A 23,629-nucleotide genomic window follows, 5' to 3' on the forward strand; every position below is an offset into this window, starting at 1 on the left:
GAATTTGCATGTTAGCGTCAAACTATATGTACCAATAACAAATGACGACTTTAATTTGTTACAGATCATGTCTCTCACAAGTGACTTGATAGTTCATAATTTGTATTTTTTCCTTGCAAATATACATACTTTTATTGCATTGTTTTTCAAAGTTTTAGTGGATTATTATTATTATTATTATTAATTAAATAAATAAAAACACATTAAAACATGCTAAAAAAAAGTATTTTTTTATTCATAATTGTTTAAAACTATATTACAGTACAGTTTTGTGTTTTATTAGTAGTGTTTCTTTAAAATGTGTTAACTGTTAATTTTGTAATTGAAGAAAATGTAAGTAGTAAAGAGTATTTTGGTGTTCAGAAATTTGTGTGTTTCATACTGTTTTTGTACTGTTGGTGTTTGTGACTGGATATGTGCGTGTATATGTGCAAAGGATCGATGTGTTACATTATTAGTGTTTATGCAATATAAATAACTGATATAACATATATATATATATATATATATATATATATATATATATATATAAAAGAGATTAGTGTTTTTGCTATTGTTGTTTAGTTATTGTTGTTGTATATTTGAGTTTATGTATTTATTTGTGTGCTTTGTAGTTGAAAGCAGAGGAAGCTGCTGAGATGGCTAGTGTTCACGCCCCTCCACCTCCTCCGGCTCAGCCTCCTCTATCACACACACAACTTATGCTGGCAGGCAGTCAGCTTGCTGGGGTATGTGCTTACACACAAAGACAAGTTCACGTAAAAACAGGAATGCAAAACAACCAACATACTAAAACCTTTTTAAATCTTTGATGGAGACGGTTAAAGGTTTTTAAAACTCATTTAACTAAGTAGCAGTCAACAAAATGGCATTAATGGAATTAACAGTAACACTTTGCTCTAAGGTTTATTTGTTAACATTAGTAAATGCATTATTTATCATGAACTAACAATGAACAATATATTTAGTTCATAATGCATTAACTAATGTTAATATATAGAACTTGTAGTTTTAATAATGTATTTGTATGTTGCAATAAGATTTAACGAGATTAATGAGTGCTGTAAAAGTATTGCTCATTGTTAGTTCATGTTAACTAATTTCATTAACTAATGTTGACGAATACAACCTTATATGTGTTCCAAATTAACATTAATTTTGGTGCAACTTTATTTTGTTTATTTATTTCATTGAAGCTACAATGGTGAAATTAGTGCCCTTGTCAAATTGCTACACAAACTTGCTATACGAAAGATTTAAATGGGGCTTTCTTTTGTTTAAACAGTCCTCTCAGATGGCAAATTATGTTTGGGTTCCCAACATGTTTTTCTCAGCTGATCCCTTATGACCTAAGTTATTTACATGAAGTACCCCCTGAAATGTCAAGTTCTAACCTTTCAAAACATAAAAAGAATAATACATTTAATGACTAATAATAATTAAAACTGTTTAATGTTACACATTATTTTACATTTCTATCTTTTCTGTCTCACACTCCCCTTCGCAGTTCAATCATGAACACATGGTTTTGTGAACACCGGTTGAACACCTTGGTCTAAAAGTAGTATTCTGAAACAAACTTTTTTTTTTTTGCAATAATAATACAGCTGAATGCATTTATTTTTGTATGACATATGGATTCATGGATCTTTCTTACTTTTTTTCTTATTTTCGCTCTCTGCTTCTATTAACTCCACTGCATGCTTTTGGTTGATATATAACCTTTGTAATTTATTCATGCTGTGGATAATATCATAGGGTTTTGCTTGCTAAAAATTTCCTCAAGCTAATGAATTCTAACTCTGCTGCTTGGTGACACTGTTCTTTTCTCCACCTTCTCTCTACATCCCTCACTTCTTTCCTTCCTCTCTTTAGCTGGCAGCTCTCCTCCCTGCACAGCAGCAGCTGTTGCTGCAGCAGGCTCAGGCGCAGCTATTAGCTGCAGCGGTGCAGCAGTCCAACGCTGCGCATGCCGCCCATGCAGCTGCGGCAGCCAATCAGCAGCATCAGACGCAACAGCAGCAGGCCAATCAGGCAGCAGCACAAGCCCAGAATCAAGCCAAACCTGAGCAAACCCCATCTCCACTTGCCCTATCACAGCCTATCCAGCTAACTGCCCAGGTACAGCTGCAACTTCTGCAGTGTGGTTTTAGTTTTAAAACTGCATCTTTGATTGGCACCCAGTTTTGCATACTTTTGCATTTTAGTTAAATGAATATTCTGGGTTAAATACAATTTATAAAATGGATAGTTCTGCCTCGAAATTTTCATTGGATAAGCCTGGAAGTAAAAATCCTATTCATTTTTTACATAGGGGAATAATTTACAATATCTTATAAACATTTTAAAGAAAGACAGATATTTTAAATCGATGGTATATGCTTCTGTTGAAGCCATCAGTCAGCATTATTTCAACTTAATAAAAAATAAATTATGGGGGGCCTGGGTAGCTCAGCAAATAAAGACACTGACTACCACACCGGAGATGCATTCGAATCCAGGGCATGCTGAGTGACTTCAGTCAGGCTTCCTAAGCAACCAATTGGCCCGGTTGCTAGGGTGGGTAGAGTCACGTTGGGTTAACCTCCTCGTGGCCGCTATAATGTGTGGTTCTCGCTCTCGGTGTGGCGCGTGGTTAGTTGTGCATGGATGCCGGAGAATAGTGTGGGCCTCCACACATGCTAGGTGTCCGTGGTAACGCGCTCAACAAGCCACGTGATAAGATGCACAGATTGACGGTCTCAGATGCGGAGGCAACTGAGATTCGTCCTTCGCCACCCGGACTGATGTGAGTCACTACACCACCACAAGGATTTAGAGCTTATTGGGAATTGGGCATTCCAGATTGGGGAGAAAAGGGGAGAAAATCCAAAAAAATAAAAAAATAAATAATGTTTAGCTCTGCAGTGACTGGCCACTTCCATTATGCAATCCCCCTAAACAACACTTCTTATATATATAAGTATATATCTGAATATTTACAACATACCGTAAACATATTTTTTCTATAATTATTATCAACAAATTTAAATCAATAGTTTTATATTTTTCCATACTTTTTCATTCAATTATTTCATTCACAATGCTTCGTTCATTCCCTTACTGAAGACGTTAAGTACACAGTCTTGAACTATTGTCTGTTTGTATGATTTCCAAATACTTTTAGGCTTCAAATATTGTAATGTTGTTATTCACCACAGAGCTAGTTGGTTTGGTTTATGTCTTAGAACTTATGAAGGATGTTTATGAAATCCCTATGGAAATAAAGAATTGGAAAAATACTTCCAGAACCAAGATGCTGAAAAGTGGGCAGGCATTGTTATGCTCTATAAATCTGTGACCACACATTATATAGTGGCAATTTGCAAAATTGCTTGGCAACCAGAAACAGCCTACATACTTAACTGTATTTTTGGTGGAAATTTTTTTAATCCTATTATTAACTTTAGTGACTTTTATTATATTGCTGTTGCCACCTGAAGTTTTTTCACTCGAGGTTTTGCATGGCTGACGATTACATCAGACATAAATTATAAAACTTACAGAAAACACATTTACAGTAATGTACCTACAATGGAAGTCTGACATTATTAAAATATGCTACTATTGCCTTTTGTTCCCTGAAGGTCTGGTTAAGTAAACAGTTTGTTTTCATTTTGTCAGTCACATGTGACATGAGACTTGAAATAAATATAAATATCAAATTAACGGACAATGCAAATAGCGTTTTACTCTAAATGGTTTGCTTTCAAACTTTGTCATGTAACATGGCTGTACTTTTTCTTCTGTCCCCCCTTGTCTTTTCTCTTTTCATCCTCATAAGTCTCTCTTTCTCTCTCTGAAGGACATTCAGCAGTTTTTGCAGCTACAGCAGTTGGTACTAATGCCAGGTCATCATCTACAGTCTCCTGCTCAGTTCCTGCTGCCCCAAGCCCAGACTCAGCATGGCCAGCAAGGTTAGATACACCCATTCCCACAATGTATTAAGATGGTTATAGGGTCAATGGTAATCGTAGCTGTAACATGTTGAATGCTCATCCTGTTATGTGTTTCATCACGAGCATTATTTTCCCTGATTATATTAAATTACATGATCAATGATCTTGTGATGCTTTAGTTTATAATGGCCATTTACTCTCTCTCAGGTTTGCTTTCAACACAAAATTTGATTCCACTACCTCAGCAAAGCCCAGGGAGTCTCCTGACCACCCCACCTAGACTGGGGCTCCAAGCACAGGTAAGCACAAAGGCCTTTGTAGCCTAAGCTTAGAACAATTCTACACTAAAGGCCCCGATATACTTCTGGGTAAAAAGGAGTTCGAAACAGCCGAGCAACGGTATACTGTTTGTGAACATTCAGACATCTGCCACACTGCTGTGGGAGGCGTTTATAAGTACATTTAAATATGAGGACACTCAGTAAAACCTTAACTAATGTGACATTAAAATGAGTAATCAATGACTGTATGCCTCATTCTATGAGTAGAATTCACATGAGGTCAGTAAAAGAAGTTGTTTTAACCACTTGATGATGATTTAAAGTAAATTAATGTTTATATGCAGTAGAAAATGTTAGATTTGTCTTGTTTACATTCTGTTTAAATGACGCTAATGTACTAACACGCTATACGTAGCCATAATAAGCACCGATTATACTCTATTTTTGTATTTATGATGACACTGATACTACAGCAAAGACTGGTGTATAAAAGAGTGTCAATGGGCAGAATACAGACAAAAGAATGATGATAGGCATATCTTATTTTAGGCAGATGTATGAATGGCTTTCGCTGCAGATAGCACATGAGTGAATAGGCTCTTGAGAGTATTTGAGTAGATTTAAATCCTTTTTTAGACTAATAAAAAAAAAAAATAATTCATGGTCTTGGAAAATGTCTCTAAGTGAACAATCGTACAGATGTAGGGTAAATTTGCACCAGCTCGCTAATAAATCTGCATGCCAGTGTGTTCATGTTGATTGAACTCGACTGACTAAACAACGTAAACAAAATTAGGTGGAGCTTCAGGTCACACCTACTGATGACGTGGACCAATGGCAGAAAGGTGTTAAGGCGCCAGTAAGAATTTTTCCTAAACGTTTGCCTAGTCAAGCTGTTACAAACCACCAAAATGAATGCAAAAACACCTTCTTTTTGGCCAGATTTTGCTCTAAATGACATCACACCGTTCATTCTTCGATTTCGTAGGAAGTATATCAGGGCCTTAAGGAGGAACAGTCATAGTTGGTCTTATAAGTCATACCTGTTAGCGCCCTCTGCAGATTTGAAAAGTTCAGTGAAGTCAGGCCTGACTCCACAAGGGGGCCTGGGTGGGCCTTGTCCACCCTATATAGAGGCTGGCCCACTCTGGCATCCACCTCCCCAACTATCTGGCCCACCCAGTGAGTCCTACAGCCCACTTCATAGCTTAGGGTGCTTTCACACTGGCAGTTTAGTTCGAAATTTTTCGCATGAAAAATTGGTAATGTGAAAGCTGTCATGAGGACCGGGGAGCGCACCGCGGTACCAAGACTACCTGTAGGAAGTGGTCTGAGTTCGGTTGCAATGGAACTGTAGCGCAATTCATGTGAATGTGAAAGCAACTCGGACTCGGGGGCGCACTCGTTCAGGAAGTAAAGTAACCTGCGCATGCGTTTTAGCCGATGACGACATCTATCTATCTATCTATACACCTTATAAATACTATATATAAATACTATTATAGGTTATAAATATAGGGTATAATAGGAGATGACAGTGGCGATAACTTCACATTGGACACCAGCGTAAGCGTGCAGTGTAAACAAAGATGCAAATGAATTCCTTGCAATCAGCTGTGTCCTCAAAAAATGCCGTTTGCGAGCAGCAGCAAGCCGCCTTCCCCTGGACATCTGATGAGTTACACCATGAAGCGCACATATATGCAGTTGTCGTTCACTCTGCTGTGCATAATGGCACCAAAATAACAAAAAAACAAAAAGTATGATGAGTCGCATTGTGTTCTCCATGCGTGTTTGTGATGACGTAAGATGAACGCAAATGGACCGGGGTTCGTTAGAATCAAGTGAGTGTGAAACCAGACCAAAGCTGCGGGGGGCACCGGGACCAATCGCACTCGGAATCGGACCGCAGCAAACGTGCCCAGTGTGAAAGCCCCCTTAGAGCTGGAGCTGGGCCAGAGTGAAGTGAAAAAAAATATTGCTGCCGAATGCATCAAATTTACACTAGTCATGTGTCAACTGTAACAAGGGAACTAAAAGACGAGGGTAGAGAGAATTACATGTGCCCTAACCAGGCGACAAGCAATAAATCGGACCTTTTCCATGGCAATCTGAGTTTTTGTCCTAAACCAGTTATGATCATGACAAGCAACAGGCAACAACATTTTGTAAGTCGCTTGGTGTCTTTTTCTGTTGCGTTGCATTGAGCAGCGCTACCCACATTAAAATCCCTTTGGTCCAAAATTCAAATTCATCATGTGAATTTGTCGCTCTGCACAGCATTTTTTTTTACATTCAGAGAGGACAGAAAAACCAGTGGAACCTGTTGTGTCGCACCTAGTTGGAAGATGTTGTTGTACTAAGGGAAATATTACAAATGAGCCTTAGAAACTATGATTATCGAGACATTTTTTTGGAATATGTTTGAAATGTTCTCAAACTACGCACGTGTTTGAGAAAGTAGTCTGTTTTCCCAATTTGTGCTGTAGCATCATCCTGATGACAGGCTGTGGTCATTACAGAGGGAGAAGAGTGTGGAGAGCGCCGTGAGCTCCGCCCCCTCCTCAGCCCCGCCCATGAGCTCCATTTCCTCCGTGACCCCACATGCAGAGGAGCCCAGTGATTTAGAGGAGCTCGAACAGTTTGCACGAACCTTCAAACAAAGAAGAATTAAACTGGGTTTCACACAGGTGTGTGCTAATGTCTGATATTATTTGTCACATTTTGAAAACACCTTTTTTAAAGTCTGACACTAACAAAAATCAAACTAAAATGAACTTTAATTGCATTAATAATTTTGGAGATACAGACCACAAGATCCAAGCACAATGTTGTAATGTCGTAAATGACTACAATTCGGAGGAAGTTTCAAATTCATACATTAATTTGAAACTAACATTCCAAATATAATAAAAATGTATCATTAATATCACATTTCACAAAATTCACAAAAATATTACTTATATTAGATCACATGCATTTGAGCTGAATCTGAAGAAATGAATAAAATAAGTGAATGCTAACTATGCTCTATGTCTTCATGTAGGGGGATGTTGGAATGGCGATGGGTAAACTATACGGCAATGACTTCAGTCAGACCACCATCTCACGCTTCGAGGCTCTCAACCTCAGCTTCAAGAACATGTGCAAGCTGAAACCTTTGCTGGAGAAATGGCTGAGTGATGCAGGTGTGTGTTTGTGACTGTGCAGGTCTGTTTCCTATTGGCATGTCACATTGGCATTCTTTATGATCAATGTTGTGTGTGTTTATTGTACAGAAACCATGGCAATAGACAGCATGCTGCCGAGCCCCAGTTCACTGTCCTCACCTCTGCTGGGCTTTGAAGGGTTGCCCGGACGCCGCCGGAAGAAACGCACCAGCATTGAGACCAACGTCCGCATAGCCCTGGAGCGCAACTTTATCATGGTTAGATACACACACATCATACTACTAAGATTTTAATTCCTTTTACAGAAATTGTATTTCGTTCAAATGACTTTATTTGTGTGACTCCAGCCAGGTCTCCTAAGCAACCAAATTGGCCCGGTTGCTAGGGAGGGTAGAGTCACATGGGGTAACCTCCTCGTGGTCGCTATAATGTGGTTTGTTCTCGGTGGGGCTTGTGGTGAATTGAGCGTGGTTGCCGCGGTGGATGGCGTGAAGCCTCCACACGCGCTATGTCTCCGTGGCAACGCGCTCAACAAGCCACGTGATAAGATGCGCGGGTTGACTGTCTCAGACGCGGAGGCAACTGGGATTCGTCCTCCGCCACCCGTACCGAGGCGAATCACTACGCCACCACGAGGACTTAGAGCGCATTGGGAATTGGGCATTCCAAATTGGGAGAAAAAGGGGAAAAATCCCCAAAAAATAAAAAATAAAAAATAAAATAATAAATGACTTTATTTGTTGACGTTTTATTAAAATGACGTTATTTCACACAGCAGGAATTACCTTTTTTTTTTTTTTTTTTGCTGTCTCATGATAAAATTATATTAGTTTTGTTTTTGCTGATGCCATTTTTTATTTATTTTTTTGCTCTCTGGAGAAGCAGAGGTCTACCAACAAACTAAATTATTGCAATTCACAGTATAAGAATTTTATGTCACCATATTAAATGCCACATACTTCTGGCACGACAGTAGATCTATTACTAATTACTATTACTATTACTGTGAACATATTTTATACATGATTAAATACATACACTCACTGAGCACTTTATTAAAAACACTATGGTCCTAATAAAGTGCCCGACGTGGTCTTTTGCTGTTGTAGCCCATCCGCCTCAAGGTTCAACATGTTGTTCATTCTGAGATGTTATTCTGCTCACTACAATTGTACAGAGTGGTTATCTGAGTTACCGTAGCCTTTCTGTCAGCTTGAACCAGTCTGGCAATTCTCCGTTGACCTCTCTCATCAACAAGGTGTTACTGTCTGCAGAACTGCCGCTCACTGGATGGTTTTTTGTTTTTGGCACCATACTGAGTAAATGATAGAGACTGATGTGCATGAAAATCCCAGAAAAGCTCCTGACCCGTATATGCATGATTTTATGCATTGCACTGCTGCCACATGATTGGCTGATTAGATAATCGCATGAATAAGTAGGTGTACAGTTGTTCCTAATAAAGTGCTCATTGAGTGTAGTATCATAGGCCAGTTTACTTCAGCAAAAACGTTTGTTTCTAACCAAGGCTTCACTCTAAAGCAACACAGTTAAAGTAGGAATAGATTTTGGTTTTGATATGATATGAGTATAGCAAGCAAGAGAACATAGCTAATGGATAAAAAAACGTCCAGCTGCCACCACCCAAATCTGCACTAACAGTACAAATTCAAACGTAAAAAAATAAATAAAATAAAAAAGGTCAAACTTCACCCGTTCCAAGATCACTTTGTTTCATACGGCTTCACATGTGGTCACAACCTACCGCAGACACTCTATTGTTTTATGATGCACACAAAAATGTTGGTTAGACTGATACATTTTTTTTTTTTAAATTGTCAAAGTCATGTTGAAGCCAATATGTCACTTAAAGCACTAGAGGCGTCTTATACTGTTTTACTTCTTGTGGAGAAGTCATAATTAAAAGCCTCATTCCATTGTTTAAGGAAGTCATTCAGATAATACAGTCCATCATCAAATCAATGATATGTCCCTTAACCAGATGAATAAATTGAATAGGAACAGGTCAGTTCGCATTGCAGTTGATAGTGTGAATTTTTAGAATAATTACTATAGTGAATTATTAACAAGTAAATTATTATTAAAAATACCCAGTTCAAAAATAGTTTAATAATGTTAAATAATGACCAGTTTGAATGTAAACAATCTGGAGGTTTGTACCTCCAGATGGTGGGAAACATGTCCTAAAAAGTCCTTAAACAAAAATTATTTAAAGGAAATTATTTGTGTGCATGCTCTCAAGAATAAAAAATAAATAAATCTGTATTTGCATTCATTTTTGAATGGTAATGTTAAAAAAAAAAAAAACAAACAAACAAAAAAAAAAATTGCTAACCTGCATTTTTGCATGCCTAGCACTGTTGTAGTGTGATAAAGTGTGCATTTTAGACACTTGAATCAATCAATCATGCATCAAAATAAAAGAGTTTTGGGCTGAAACTTGGCTTAGGCCTGAGTGCACATGTTTGGCATGTCTCATGCAACTCATCTCACAGGGTTATTATAGTTTTTAGTCTTTATCTCTGTTTTATTTTCAATTTATCTTTCAATTTAATTTTCACTGCCATCTAGTGGCAATTTACAGTAGTAAAGGTTGAAATTTTATGATAAACAGTGTACTGTATCTAAAATCCTTAATGTTTGTCTGTTTAGTTTTTTTATTTTATTTTGGTTAACAAACATTTTTTCATTTAGTTTTCAGGTCTTTTTTTTTTTTTTTTTCAGGTTTTGTTAAAGATAATAACACACTCTCACCCTCTGCAGAACCAGAAGCCTACCTCTGAAGAAATCCTACTGATGGCCGAGCAGCTCAACATGGAGAAAGAGGTCATCCGCGTCTGGTTCTGCAACCGACGGCAGAAAGAGAAACGTATAAACCCATCTAGTGCCACCCCTCCCCTGCCCACTCAAGCCCCTGTACAGATGCACAAACCCCCATGCTATAGCCCGCACATGGTATGGCTTACCCACTCACATTTTTTGACTGTTGATTTAGCCCAAAGCCATTGAAGTTGATGATTAGCTTTGGAATCATGTTTGGAAGGAGCATGGTGAGAATGGGTGCAAGATGTGGTTTAGAGAAGGCTTGTCTGGTCATTTGAATAATGTTCCATGAAAGAGTAGACCGGACCTTCAATTGTTAAGCCTAAAAAAACATTCAATGGAAATCGTCTGCCTGTTTTAGTTTGTTTGTTTCTATCCAGTTTAAACTTACTTGAGCCTGACTACAATAATGTATTTTAAGAACTAGGGTGCATGTTAGTGGCTTTTGATTAAGTTTTATTTTGTATAATGCAGTTTCCTTAATCTTTGCATTAGAGCTGCATGATTATGACAAAAATCATAATTGCTTATTACTCCCCTTGATATTGTAATTGTGATTAATTTAGATTCATAGAGTTTACATAAATATATTTATTTTATGTGGGGTATCTGCATGTCATATTCTTTATGTAAACAAAACATCCAAAACCATCTTATAACTGTGCGTAAATTATGTTATTGCAGTTTAATAGCATAATGAACAGAAAATTTTGATTAAATTATACACTAAGCGAGCAACAGACAGAAAAATATGTTGTAAATAGACAATTCTGATATAACGGGAGTAGAATAGAATACCTTAATTGAAATGTATCATGATTATTTAATTGTGGTGAATATAATTTTTATCTCAGTCATTTATTTGAATAACTGTGCAGCCCTTGCATGCATAACCAATAAAGGAGGTTAGATCTTAACAATGTTGTCTTTTTTTTTCATTAGATGTCCAGTCAGGGAATGGCCCAAGCAGTCACCAGTCTCAGCACAACAGGTAGGATTTCTCTAAGATTGCATAGATGGAGTGTATATGTTGTACTAGGTTGCACATTTTACATTAGTGGTCACAAGGACAGACACTAAATCTCTCTCCATATGTAGCCGTTAGTCCCACACCTTCCGTGGCCTGCCCTCTTAACCTCAGTGGACATGCAGCAATGAGCTCCGCCCCTTCCTCTGTGACCCCGCCTCCTCTCAGCACAGTGAGCCCCACCCCACCCAATCTCGGCAACCCTGGCTTGAACACAGGGTAAGAATTTGTCCATATTCAAATGTTAATAAATAACTATATAAGTATAGCCTAGCCTACATCCCAGTTGTGTTTGACTTTCTTTCAGCTGAACACAAACAAAGATGTTTAGAATAATATCTCAGCTCTGTAGGTCCATACAATGCAAGTGAATGGGTACCAATATTTTGAAGCTCCAAAAGCACAATAAAGGCAGAATCAAAGTAATCCATACGACTCCAGTGGTTAAATCAATGTCTTTCAAAGCGATATGATAAGTGTGGGTGAGATACAGATCAATATTTCTATCACTTACACATTCTTCTTTTTTTGTTTTTGGCGATTCGCATTCTTCATGCATATCGCCACCTACAGGGCAGGGAGGAGAATTTATAGTACAAAAGGACTTAAATATTGATCTGTTTCTCACTCACACCTCTCATATTGCTTCTGAAAATATAGAGTAAATGTAACCACTGGAGTCTGATGGATTACTTTTATGCTGCCTTTATTGTGCTTTTTGGAGCTTCAAGATTTTGGTACCCATTCATTTGCATTGTATGGACCTACAGAGCTGAAATATTCATCTAAAAATCTTTGTTTGTGTTTAGAACAAGAAAGAAAGACATATACATCTGGGATTGCATGAGGGTGAGTAAATGATGAGCGAATTTTCATTTTGGGGTGGACTATTCCTTTAAGTGAGAATTAAAATGTTTAAATAAGCTGGAGTTACTCAGAGCTTTGGTTAATTAATAACCCACCAAAATTATAAACATTTTGTTATTTGTTGATGTAATTTCAATCAATTATCTATAAATGTTATTTATTATATATTAATTCACTCATTTAGTTTCTACATCTATTTATTATACAGTATGTCTGACATCAGAAGCAATTAATATTTGCTTTAATCCAGTATCTACTGTTATAAATAACCCAAATGTTAAAATGTAAGACTGTCATCATTATTCTGGACTATTATTCTGTCAGCAACTTTCATCATGACTGAGCATTCTGTACTGAAATAATTACAGTTTAACTGTATTCTTATTATACTTCCATACTATTCTCTGTTGTGTTCCCACTTGCCTATTTTAGTGTGATCGAGCATGCTGAATTTCTTGCTCTTTAGTTTTCTCTCTTCGTCTGTCTTGATGTAATTCTTTCCAGCATGTGAAAAAAAATCACTCTCCATGATAAGGATAAGGTTGCTCTTGAAATGTCACTAAAATGCTTGTTTCTCTCCGCTTGTATGAATGGTGCGTGTTTGTGGGCATGTGTAAATGACACCAAACATATTGCAGGAACACAATGATGGGTGTAAGCACAGGATTGAACCAGGCCCTCCTTGGCAGTAACCCTCTGGCCACAATGCAAGGTTTGTCATAGAGAAAGGACAAGAAAATAAGGGGTAGAAAGAAAGATGGAGGCAAAATAAGATATGCTTAAAAAGAGATAAACCAAGTTAAGGGAACAAGAGAATTCTATGTGAAGAGAAGAACATACTGAAAGATGGAAGTATGAAGGTGTGATTTAATAGTGTATATTTATAATATTTAATAAGGGGGTGGAGAAGACAGTTGGAGAGCTATAATTATTATCAATCAAACCTATCCATCATTCCATCATCAAACAGGGTTCCACTATTTTTAGGAGATGTAAGTGACATTATTGAAGCAGACCAAAGGAATGAAATATGTTCACCGCATGTTCATCACATCACATCACATCTGCATCCCCACTATTTACCTACATGTGTGTGTGTGTGTGTGTGTGTGCGAGTACGCGCTTGTGTGTGAAGAATTGTTTGGGTTTGTGAATCTTTTTTTGTCTCATTTCAAAGCTTCTGTCATTTCTACATTCTTCCATTTGTTTAAGTCATTATGAAGTCAAAATTGGTCTTATTTTCTTTCCTAATACATGTTCCTGGTCTTATTGTGCATGATTCTTCATTGCACGTTATACTGTAACTTTTAAATTGAATGCCTGTTAAGGTTATGGCAATACTAGAAAATAACGACAGATTTGAAAACAAGCAAACGTGAATATGTGAAATACTGTTCTCAAAGGGTAACTTGATCTTTAGCCTCCAAGTAACAGTCAGAAAGCCTCCTCAAAAGTGGGTGCCAGTACCCAGTTTTGTACGATCCAATTAACTGGATGGATAAAACCAAGGCCCACCATATATTGTGTTTTTTTCAGTGAATACTGTGTTTCACTTGTGAAATACTTCACACTACGTAAGTAAAATGGGTTGTGAATGCTGTTTCGTGTTGACTTGAGAGCTCATTTTCATCCTCATCACTCAGACTTATAGTATAGGAATATATAGGAATAGTTTACTCCGAAATTATTATTCTCTCATCATCTACTCACTCATATGTCGTCTCAAACTCATATGACTTTTTCTTCTGAGGAACACAAACAGAATTTTTTTAAGGAAATATGATGTGTTTATATCCATAAAGAGGATATAAATTTGGATATAGATTTGGAGCAAGTCAATGGGCTCCAAAACTTTCAAGCTCCAAAAAGGACATAAACGCAGCATAAAAGTAATCCATAAGACTTGTGTGATTTAATCCGTCTTCTGAAGCGATACAATCGATTTGGATGAGGAACAGACAAGACGCGTCAAGTGCGAGGAAGTATAATAATCTTCTCTCATGAACGTGCCAATGAGACTGGGGATGTCAAGATTTATAGTGAATAAGGACTTCAGTTTTGGTCTTTTTCTCACCTAAAGTGATTGTATCGCTTCAGAAGACATGGATTAAACTATACGAGTCGTATGGATTACCTTTATGCTGCCTTTGGACCTCACTGACTTACATTGTCTGGATACAAACACATCAGACATCCTTCAGTTTTTTTTTTTTTTTGCATGTGTTCCACAAAATAAATAAAGTAATACGAGTTTGAGATGGCATGAAGATGAGTAAATGATGAGAGAATTTTTATTTTTGGGTGAACTAAGGTTTTTCAAAGCGTAAATGCACTGTATGTACTAATGTTCCGTCTTCTATCCTTCTTTTTCCATATCTTTTCTCATCTGTTTTGCAGCCCTGGCTGCCAGTGGTGGCCAGATGCCCATTTCTGCTCTTGAGGGTAGCGGCCAAATGTTCCTGGGTGGAGCTGGAGGTCCAGGAGCTGAACTTCGCCAATCCCTCTTCTTAAACCGTCCCACTTTACTGGCCTTGGCAACAGGCGCAGGAATGGGACTGGTCGGCACCCCCAGGGCTTCTCCGCCTCCTGGTGCGAGTGGCGTGAGCCCAGACTCATGCTCCGTCTCCTCCTGCTCAAGTCCCGCCTCCTTCTGCTCATTAGGCGAAGCCTCACCACCCCCTCTGGGTGGAGCTATGGCTGAGTGATGCCCACAACAACCTGCTGCACTTGAGGGGAGTCAGAGGGGCGGAAGGAACAAGTAAAACAAAATTCGCCTTTTCAACCAAAGCCATCTCTCACTCACTCCATGTCTCTCTTTTGCTCTCTCTCTCTCTCTCTCTCTCTCTCTCTCTCATTAAATCTTTTAATGCCAAAAATACAGACAGATAGAGGGAGAAATGAGCAGGAGAGAATAAGGATGAGGAGAGAACAGGAGAATGGGGACTGTTTAAACCAAAAAATATTTATGTATAAACGTGGAGAGGTGGCTTCATGGAGCTACTTTGAGAATGTACATTTATTCCTTTCTGAATGGAAAAAGACAAACTTACATTTAACAGATGAAACTGAGGGCAGGGTTGAAAGCCAAAAAAAAAAAAAACCTTTACAGTGGAAAAAACTAAGAAAATGGGTGGCAAAGAATGGAACAAAGGAAGGACATCTGACAAGTGTCACTGGACGGTGGAAAGAGAAACCAAAAAATAAATACATGGAAGAAGAATGGAGAGATTCACAAAGACAAAAAAAAAAAAAAAAAAAAAGACAAAAATGCCAAAATCGCCAAAAACCAAAATACCAAAACCAAAAATCGGAGAGAAAAGCTTTACCTAAGACTTTTAAACCTGACTTGTCCAGGATCAGATTAACTCTACACAACACCAAAAACTTGCTCATTTTATTATTTTCTTCACATTAATTTTCCATGCACCCCTTATCATTTTGATGGCCTATAATTTTTGTAAAAAAAAAAAAAAAAAACTATTTGTAAATGTCTTTCTCCATCTACCTCTGCTATTTAACTAGTTAGATGTACTCATTCTTTCTCATTCCATTATTTCATAATATTCAAAAATAATTTGGGTCAAAATTGTTTAGATCAATACCACAACAATTGAAGAATTTGGAGGGAGGTTTGAAAAAACAAAAATACCTCCACTTTCATATCTGCATCTTAATAGTATTGCATGATTGTTCAACACGCATAAACACATGTACACTAAAACTACTGTGATACACCTCCCTAATTTTTCCCTTTCCGTGATTTATCAATTCATTTGTCCATCCATTCGAAACTCATCCATGCCTCAAACTTTGAGTCACTTTCTTGGATACCAAAGCATTTGTCTGACATTTTGCGTCAGCTAAAAAGTGCTCAGACGACGAGACCTCAGATGTGTCAAAAAAGCCAACCAACATACACAAGAAGACAAAGAAATTAAAATGTAAATGTAAAAGAAAAAAATCGCCCTAAGCCCCAAAATCCTTGCCTTCCATCCTCTTTGGACCCCTCTCCTGTGCCTTGGAAAAAACCGGAAGGATCAAATGGAGGAAAGACGAGCAAAACCGATGACAGGCTAGAGGAGCAGCGACCGAAGAGGATCTGAGGAACATGCAGGGGAAATTCTACAACCAAGATGCAGAGGGGAGCCTTTAAATCGGGACATGTGATGTCACTGTTGTTGCTTTTTTATTTTTTCAACACACGGATTAAACCAAAAATGAAACCAAACCAAAACCAATGGACAACTAAACTTTGCTCAATGGAATGGGGAAAACAATGAAACCAAATACTTGGAGTGGACATACAGGAGGTGGACAAGGAGGATGTTTTTAGAAACTAGTCGATCACAGACTGATATTGTTGTATACGAAAAGGCAAAATGTGGCTTTGACTGGGAGACCATTCCTTCACCTCCTCTCTCCTTTCCGTTAAGTCGATGCTTTCACTCTCCGTCCTGTACAGGAGAATATCTATTAACCTCATCGAACTGAACTTCAGAATATATAAATATATATTTTTTGTTTTATTGCTTTTTCTCTTGGTCTGTCTGTTTCTGCTGTATGACCTTGTCTCTTTGCTTTATATTTTTGGGGTAATGGGGTAATGTATTGCCTATTTTCATATTTTGTGTGTTTTTGCATCATTTTAAATGTGTTGTGTTTGGGAGTTTCCCTCATCAGGCAGTTGGAAACAATACTGTGAAAATGTAGCTTCCAAGTTTTGCTCCGATTGTGAATGTTGTGAAACAATAAGCCAAAACTGAAAAAATACCCAAAGCGAAAACATTTTTCGACTCACAAGAAAACCAAATAGCAACCTAACCAATGCACAAAGTGTAGAGAAGACTGCTGTATTGGTGCTAGGTCTCTTTGAGAAGAGATAGCTAACAAGGAGAGAACTGTGTGCAAATGTTACTTAAGAAGACGTGTGTGTGAATGAGTGTGAACATGGAAGCTCATCTCCAGCATGGAAACCAAACCGAAAAATGACCAGTAAGCCAACTTACCTTTCGTGTGTCAACAAAATGGTTTTTGACTATGTGATCTTAGACACATAGAAAAACACGGACGAATAAACACCAATTAAAAATGTAGTGGAGGGGGGCTTGGGGTGGGTTTGGGGTTTAAAACCAACTGAAAATCCAGTTGACATTACACTTCTAGAGGGAATGTACCTGTTAGTGCTTTGATAGATTTTGTAGGAAAAAAAATCTATGTTCAATGCTTACTATTGCTAATGTGAAAAAAAAAAAAAAAAAAAGGCTGTGATAAAAATAGTCCTTATGAAATGTTGATAATGATGATAACTTGATTTTAGACCAAAAGCTTTAAACTGTCTCTCTTTGAATTTTTTTTCCCTCAAAAATTTGTATTTATTGTGTGAGGGGAGGGTGTATCGGTGATTTATATGTTACCAACTCTTCATCTTATTTATTGGCTTATTTATCTATTTATAATGTTTTAATTTATCGATTCGATCTTTTTTAATCTTCGTAATACCAAACTGGGGGAATGTGGGGTAGCTTGAGAAAAAAATAATGCCATTGTCGTTGTTTAGACAAAAGATAATTTCTTTGTAAACCCAGATGTTTTGAAACCAAATCTAGTTACTAAATGGGCGCAAGCTTTCTATCGGTATCAAATTTGCGCACCACTTTTGACTACAGAGAGAATCAAAAATATGTTAAAAACTAATTCTCTTACTGGTTCTCAACAAAGTCAGTGTAATATATAGTCATGGGCTAATGTTAAACTTGATGTCCACGCTGTTGCTCCAACTCTTTTTTTCTTGTTTTGTTTTTGGTCTTTATTTAAATATGTTGGATGAGGGAAAAAGAGAGAGAGATACGCTTCTGCATATACCTCATGTTTGATTAGAAATGTCAAATAAATGGGAAAAAAGCTTTAAGAATTTGAAAAGGGGGAGCAGAGGAGATATTGCTCAGGAGAGGGTCTTTTAGCAACTTTTGCATGAGTATAAGGGTTCACAGACGTCCCCAGAAGATCTATTCTCAGTCCAGTTCAGATATCTGGCCCACTAGCTCTATAGTCAGGAATTCATAATCAGTTTTTAAAAACTAAAATGGTAGTTTTCTTTTTTTTTTTTTTACATTATTTTTTATGGTTTTAGATGTGTAAATTGCTCATGTGATTATTCCTTTTTGTATATATCTTTGTGTGTTTGTGTGTGTGGTTGGCTCTGCTGTAGAGGCCCCTGAATGATACCAAAGTTAAACCTCTACTGTTGGACCTCTCACAAATTAGACAGTCAAAATGCATGGACATTTTTGTAGACCGACCATTATCTTAGATATTCACTGCAACATATTTTATCGGCAGAATTTTCTATATTAGCTACAGTATTCAAATTAGAACTTCAGTTAGGTCAAATTATGTTGACATAAAACATTGTGGGTTTAAAGGAATATTGAATGCATCATATCGGTTGTCTCGTTGTTTTCCTTACGTTTTTCTTTTCTCCAACCAATACAGCTTAAATCCAAAGGTAAATAATTAGGTCAGCAAATGAATATTTCAATGCTAAAACCTCAAGAGTTGAAACCAAAGAAGTTCCACCATTACTTAAACATGTTGTCAGGAAACATGCAGATGCGTTTACTCTAGTTCTGTTTTTGGAAAACATACTCGCTACTCTTTTTTTATTTCATGTTGATGCTGATACTAATTACATGGCGATGATCACTTTTGACTCTGTATCTCTGCGTTTGCGAAGATCCCTTTTCCTCTGTCTGTGTGTGTCTCGCTCTTACCTCAGAAGCTCTCCATGGAATTTGTAAACCATTCTGGATTTTAATCTGGATTTTGTTCAGAACTGTTGAACTGTCTGTTACTCATCGCTCTCTGTGTGCCTGTTGTATGGGTGGGACCGGGGTGGGGAAAAAGGGAGGGGGCCAAACAGGCAATAAGTGTTAGGATTAAAGTGCAACTTTAGACCAAAAATGTGTCCCTGTCTGGTTTTTATTTTTTTTACCTTATTTGGGAAAGGCAGACATTCCTGAACATTCCTGATAGAAAGCAGATGGAATAAAACATTGAGGATTAGAAAGTGAGGGACTAGAAGCAACATACATTCTGTCCTTCTTTATATATTTATTTGCAAGTGTAAATTAAGTATTCCTTCTAAATGACATGTAACTAACTCAAGTTACTACCTCTGAGATGGTTAGCTAAGAAATTAAACTTTTATGTCACACCTGACATCAATTACGTAATGGAAATCCAGGTCCTCTGGAGTCCTTTGACATTCCCAAACACTTTCATTTGATAACACTAACAAGCTGATCACTACTCAAGCCTGAGTCAGAAATAATAATTCTCTTAAAAGATGGCTATGATGTCTTTTGAAAAGCCACTCAAGCACCACTTTCTAACATCTAAACAGCAATGTCTTCACCCCTTTGACTGTGTGACGTCATTATGCTGTCACTTCTAAACACGACAAATATTTGGAATGTTTGAAATCCCTAACAGTGTATTTACCTTCTACCCTTTTACCTTTGATGCAGCACAAACTAGCACAAACTAGCTGACTATTGCAGTACCATGGTATAGTGATGGCATTACACTGCCTGGCCAAAAAAAAGTTGCATACTCTAATATTTCATTGGACCGCCTTTAGCTTTGATTATGGCGCGCATTCGTTGTAGCATTGTTTCGAAAACCTTATGCAACAACACAACATTTATTTCCATCCAGAGTTGCATTAATTTTTGGCCATGATCTTGTATTGATGACGGGAGAGTCGAACCACTCCATAAAGTCTTCTCCAGCACATCCCAAAGACTTTCAATGGGTTTAAGGTCAGGACTCTGTGGTAGCCAATTCATATGTGAAAATGATTCCTCATGCTCCCTGATCCACTCTTTCACAACTTGAGCCCAATGAATCTTGGCATTGTCGTCCTTGAATATGCCTGTGCCGTCAGGGGAAAAAAAATCCATTAATGGGATAACCTGGTCATTCAGTACATTCAGGTAGTCAGCTGACTTAATTTTATTGCCGCATAACGTTGCTGAGCCTAGACTGACCAACTGAAGCAACCCCATATCATAACACTGCCTCCAGAGGCTTGTACAGTGGGCACTATGCATGACCTTCGTTCCTTCTCGCGCCCATCGCTTTGGTGTAGGTAGGGTAAATCTGGACTCAGCAGCCCACATGACCTTTTTCCATTGCTCCACAGTCCAATCTTTATGCTCCCTAGCAAACTGAAGTAGTTTTTTGTGATTAGCCTCACTAGCAAGTGGCTTTCTTGTGGCCACACAGCTGTTTAGTCCCAATTCTGTAAGTTCTCGTCACATTGTGCATGTGGAAATGGTCTTAATTTCACTATTAAACATAGCCGTAAGTTCTACTGTTGTTTTTTTACGATGTGACTTCAAGCGTTTTAGTGATCTCCGATCACGATCATTCAAGATTTTTTTGTGATCACATTTCGTCCATGACGCTGATGGTTCACCTCCTTCCAGGTTTTAATAATGCGCTGGACATTTTTTATCCCAATTCCAGTGATTTTAGCAATCTCCTTAGTTGTTTTCTTTGTTTGATGCAGGCCAATAATTTGAAACACAGTAACATCTTTTCCACGACAACGGGATACGTCTTCCGACATGGTTGTTTAAGAAATGAGAAGCTACACTCTGCATCAGTTAAGGTTAAAATAATTGTTGCCAGCTGAAACATTTTAATCACTGCAATAATGATCCAAATATAGGCTCTTGAGTATCTGCTTATTTAAAAACCCAAACGGCAACTTTTTTTTTTTTTTTTTGGCCAGGCAGTTTAGATAGTAATACAATGGCCCTTTATTATAGTACTGACTGTATTTACATTTTAACACAGTCAGCATATTTCCTTTGGCACAGCTTTGGCCCAAATAACCATCTGAAATGTGGCTCTGCTCAGAAAGTGAATGACAGCCTAAATCTGTTACAAATCTTTTTAGCCAGAACAGAACCAAAACATTGCCAGAACTCCATCAGTAAAAGCGTGTGTGGTCCATACATGGGCTTTATATATAGTTATTGTTTAGTTGAGTTCTGTTAAGGCCTGATGGCTCTTATGTGGCCCACATATGGCTGATAGACAAGAACCACAACAAATAAATCACAATCTTTTTTATTTTAAGTACAAATAGCATGTTAAACATTACAGAGGTGTGTTGATGTTGGTAGTAACATTGGAAGTGGTTAGAAACTGTCTAACGCATGATGTGAGCATATTTCCAATCATTTTTATTTTTTATTTAAAGAAGCAATATGTAATATTTACTGTACTAAAGCATAAAATTATCATAATATGTTATCAGAGATTTAGGAAACATGCTAAGTTGAAATACTGGCTTCTCCGAAAACAATGCTACAGCCAGTATATTCTACTTTGAAATGTCTGTTATGGGACGTTTGTGTTTTGGCCTGTGTGATCCCGCCTATTGCCCATTTCCCAGTAGTATTTAAACACCTCGGGTTGCCAGATTTGAAACAACTTAGCAGGCGAACAGAGCGCGCTACAGCCACTGAAGCCAGCAATACGTCTAGCAAACATTGACAGAGTTATAAAAAAATCCACATGAGCTGGTGTATAATTTAAAAACAATAAAAACATTGCAAACGAATACATTAGCTTATCAACTTACAGTGTAAGGCTCGTTGCTTGCCGTTGTCAGTTTGCTCGTTCCTGTTGCGTGTCCTCAACCTGGCAACCCGCGTGAGCTTCGAGTATGGGGAGGAGGGGGCGTTGGAGACGACTCCCTGCAATATTTTGAATTGGGACTGCATTACCCATTTTTAACGCTTGATGTCAATGTTACATATTGTTCCTTTAAGATAATGTTAAACATAACACATGAAATGTGTATTAATGTTGGTAGTCATATAAGAAAAAACACCCATGGGCAATATCTTTTTCATTCACAACCTGTCAGAAAAAAAAAAAAAAAGGTGCACAAGGCATTTCCATCCACAGAACTGCCTCTCGGGTGTTTTTTGTTTTTGGCACCATTCTGAGTAAATTCTAGAGACTGTTGTGTGTGAAAATCCCAGGAGATCAGCAGTTACAGAAATACTCAAAGCAGCCCGTCTGGCACCAACAATCATGCCATGGTCCAAATCACTGAGATCACATCTCCCCCCACCCCCTCTAATGGTTGATGTGAACATTAACTGAAGCTCCTGACCCGTATCTGCCTGATTTTATGCACTGCTGACACACAACTGGCTGATTAGATAATGGCATGGATGACTGTATATATATATATATATATATATATATATATATATATATATATATATATATATATATATGTATATATATATGTATGTATGTATGTATGTATGTATGTATGTATATATATATATATATATATATATATATATATATATATATATATATATATATATGTATGTATGTATGTATGTATGTGTCTATATATATATATATATATATATATATATATATATATATATATATATGTGTATGTATGTATGTATGTATGTATGTATGTGTCTATATATATATATACATTATTATTATTATTATTATTATTATTATTATTATTAATAGTAGTAGTAGTAGTAACATATCGAACATTATTTCTGAGATTAATGTAACTACATATTTCAAATAATTTTCATATCACCTGAATAACACTACACACATCATCTTTGCCTAACACTTTTGATCCTAGGTACCAAGAAATAGTAGATTTACTCCTTCAAAACAAAGACAAATAATTGTGAATATATCAGTATTAGGACTTTAAAATGCCAAAACTTACCTAAAGATGCTTAAGTGTGTGTCAGGGTACAGCAGTTATGAGGAGAAAAGAAGAGCGGGGAAAATGGCCACAGTCCAGTATTTAAGTTGCTGTGCAGTGACAGTTTCACCAGTTCCCTTAACAGGAATTGAAAGATGATGCTATAACAACAAGAGCACCCAATTGCATTGTTGAACAGGTTGATTTACCACACCTGCCTGCATGTGTTTTTTTCAAGCATTCCAAGAGAAAATTCCACATTTGGCCCAAAGGTTCTTACTTTCTGGGAAGGTAGCCTACTTCAAAGATGGTACATGTCCAAAATACAATGGTAGTACCGTGGAAATTTTGGTACTCTTTTGTTAGCATAAATGTACCTCACTTCACAGAAAAATACAAATTAATTATTTAAAAAAATTATAAGACACTATGCAAAACATTTGGATGTAGCTGGTAAAAATAGCAGTATTCCTTTGTTATTCTCGAAAATTATCCCAAGACCTCGCCATGGAAATTGAATCAAGTATTTTCATCCGATAGTTCACCGTGAGGAAAACAACACAGCTTCAAGATTCCCTCTGGCTTTTTTCCCGCCTAATTGTATTTTGAATCACAAAACGGTTAGTATTTGCAGAGATGTGCAATACCAACATTAACCACTAGGTGGACTCCCATCTCTATCTGAATTCAAATGTTGACCTGCAGTCTTCCACGCAACGGATTTTACT

At 37.3% G+C, this 23,629-nt stretch overlaps 1 protein-coding gene across 1 annotated transcript in view; it reads left to right on the plus strand.

Moving 5' to 3' along the window:
• Positions 1–17,404, plus strand: part of LOC127425042 (POU domain, class 2, transcription factor 2-like) — a 63,886-nt gene extending 46,482 nt beyond the window's left edge. The window contains exons 5-16 of the mRNA XM_051670661.1: positions 615–728; positions 1,876–2,121; positions 3,845–3,956; positions 4,146–4,237; positions 6,709–6,909; positions 7,266–7,407; positions 7,498–7,646; positions 10,174–10,365; positions 11,176–11,224; positions 11,332–11,479; positions 12,766–12,839; positions 14,525–17,404. Coding sequence (XP_051526621.1) covers positions 615–728; positions 1,876–2,121; positions 3,845–3,956; positions 4,146–4,237; positions 6,709–6,909; positions 7,266–7,407; positions 7,498–7,646; positions 10,174–10,365; positions 11,176–11,224; positions 11,332–11,479; positions 12,766–12,839; positions 14,525–14,832 — 1,827 coding nt within the window. The 3' untranslated portion in view covers positions 14,833–17,404. The remainder of the gene's footprint in view (positions 1–614; positions 729–1,875; positions 2,122–3,844; positions 3,957–4,145; positions 4,238–6,708; positions 6,910–7,265; positions 7,408–7,497; positions 7,647–10,173; positions 10,366–11,175; positions 11,225–11,331; positions 11,480–12,765; positions 12,840–14,524) is intronic.
• Positions 17,405–23,629: the final 6,225 nt, after the last annotated feature.

Source organism: Myxocyprinus asiaticus, chromosome 34, assembly GCF_019703515.2.
Source record: "Myxocyprinus asiaticus isolate MX2 ecotype Aquarium Trade chromosome 34, UBuf_Myxa_2, whole genome shotgun sequence".
In the NCBI taxonomy this organism is placed as follows: domain Eukaryota; kingdom Metazoa; phylum Chordata; class Actinopteri; order Cypriniformes; family Catostomidae; genus Myxocyprinus; species Myxocyprinus asiaticus.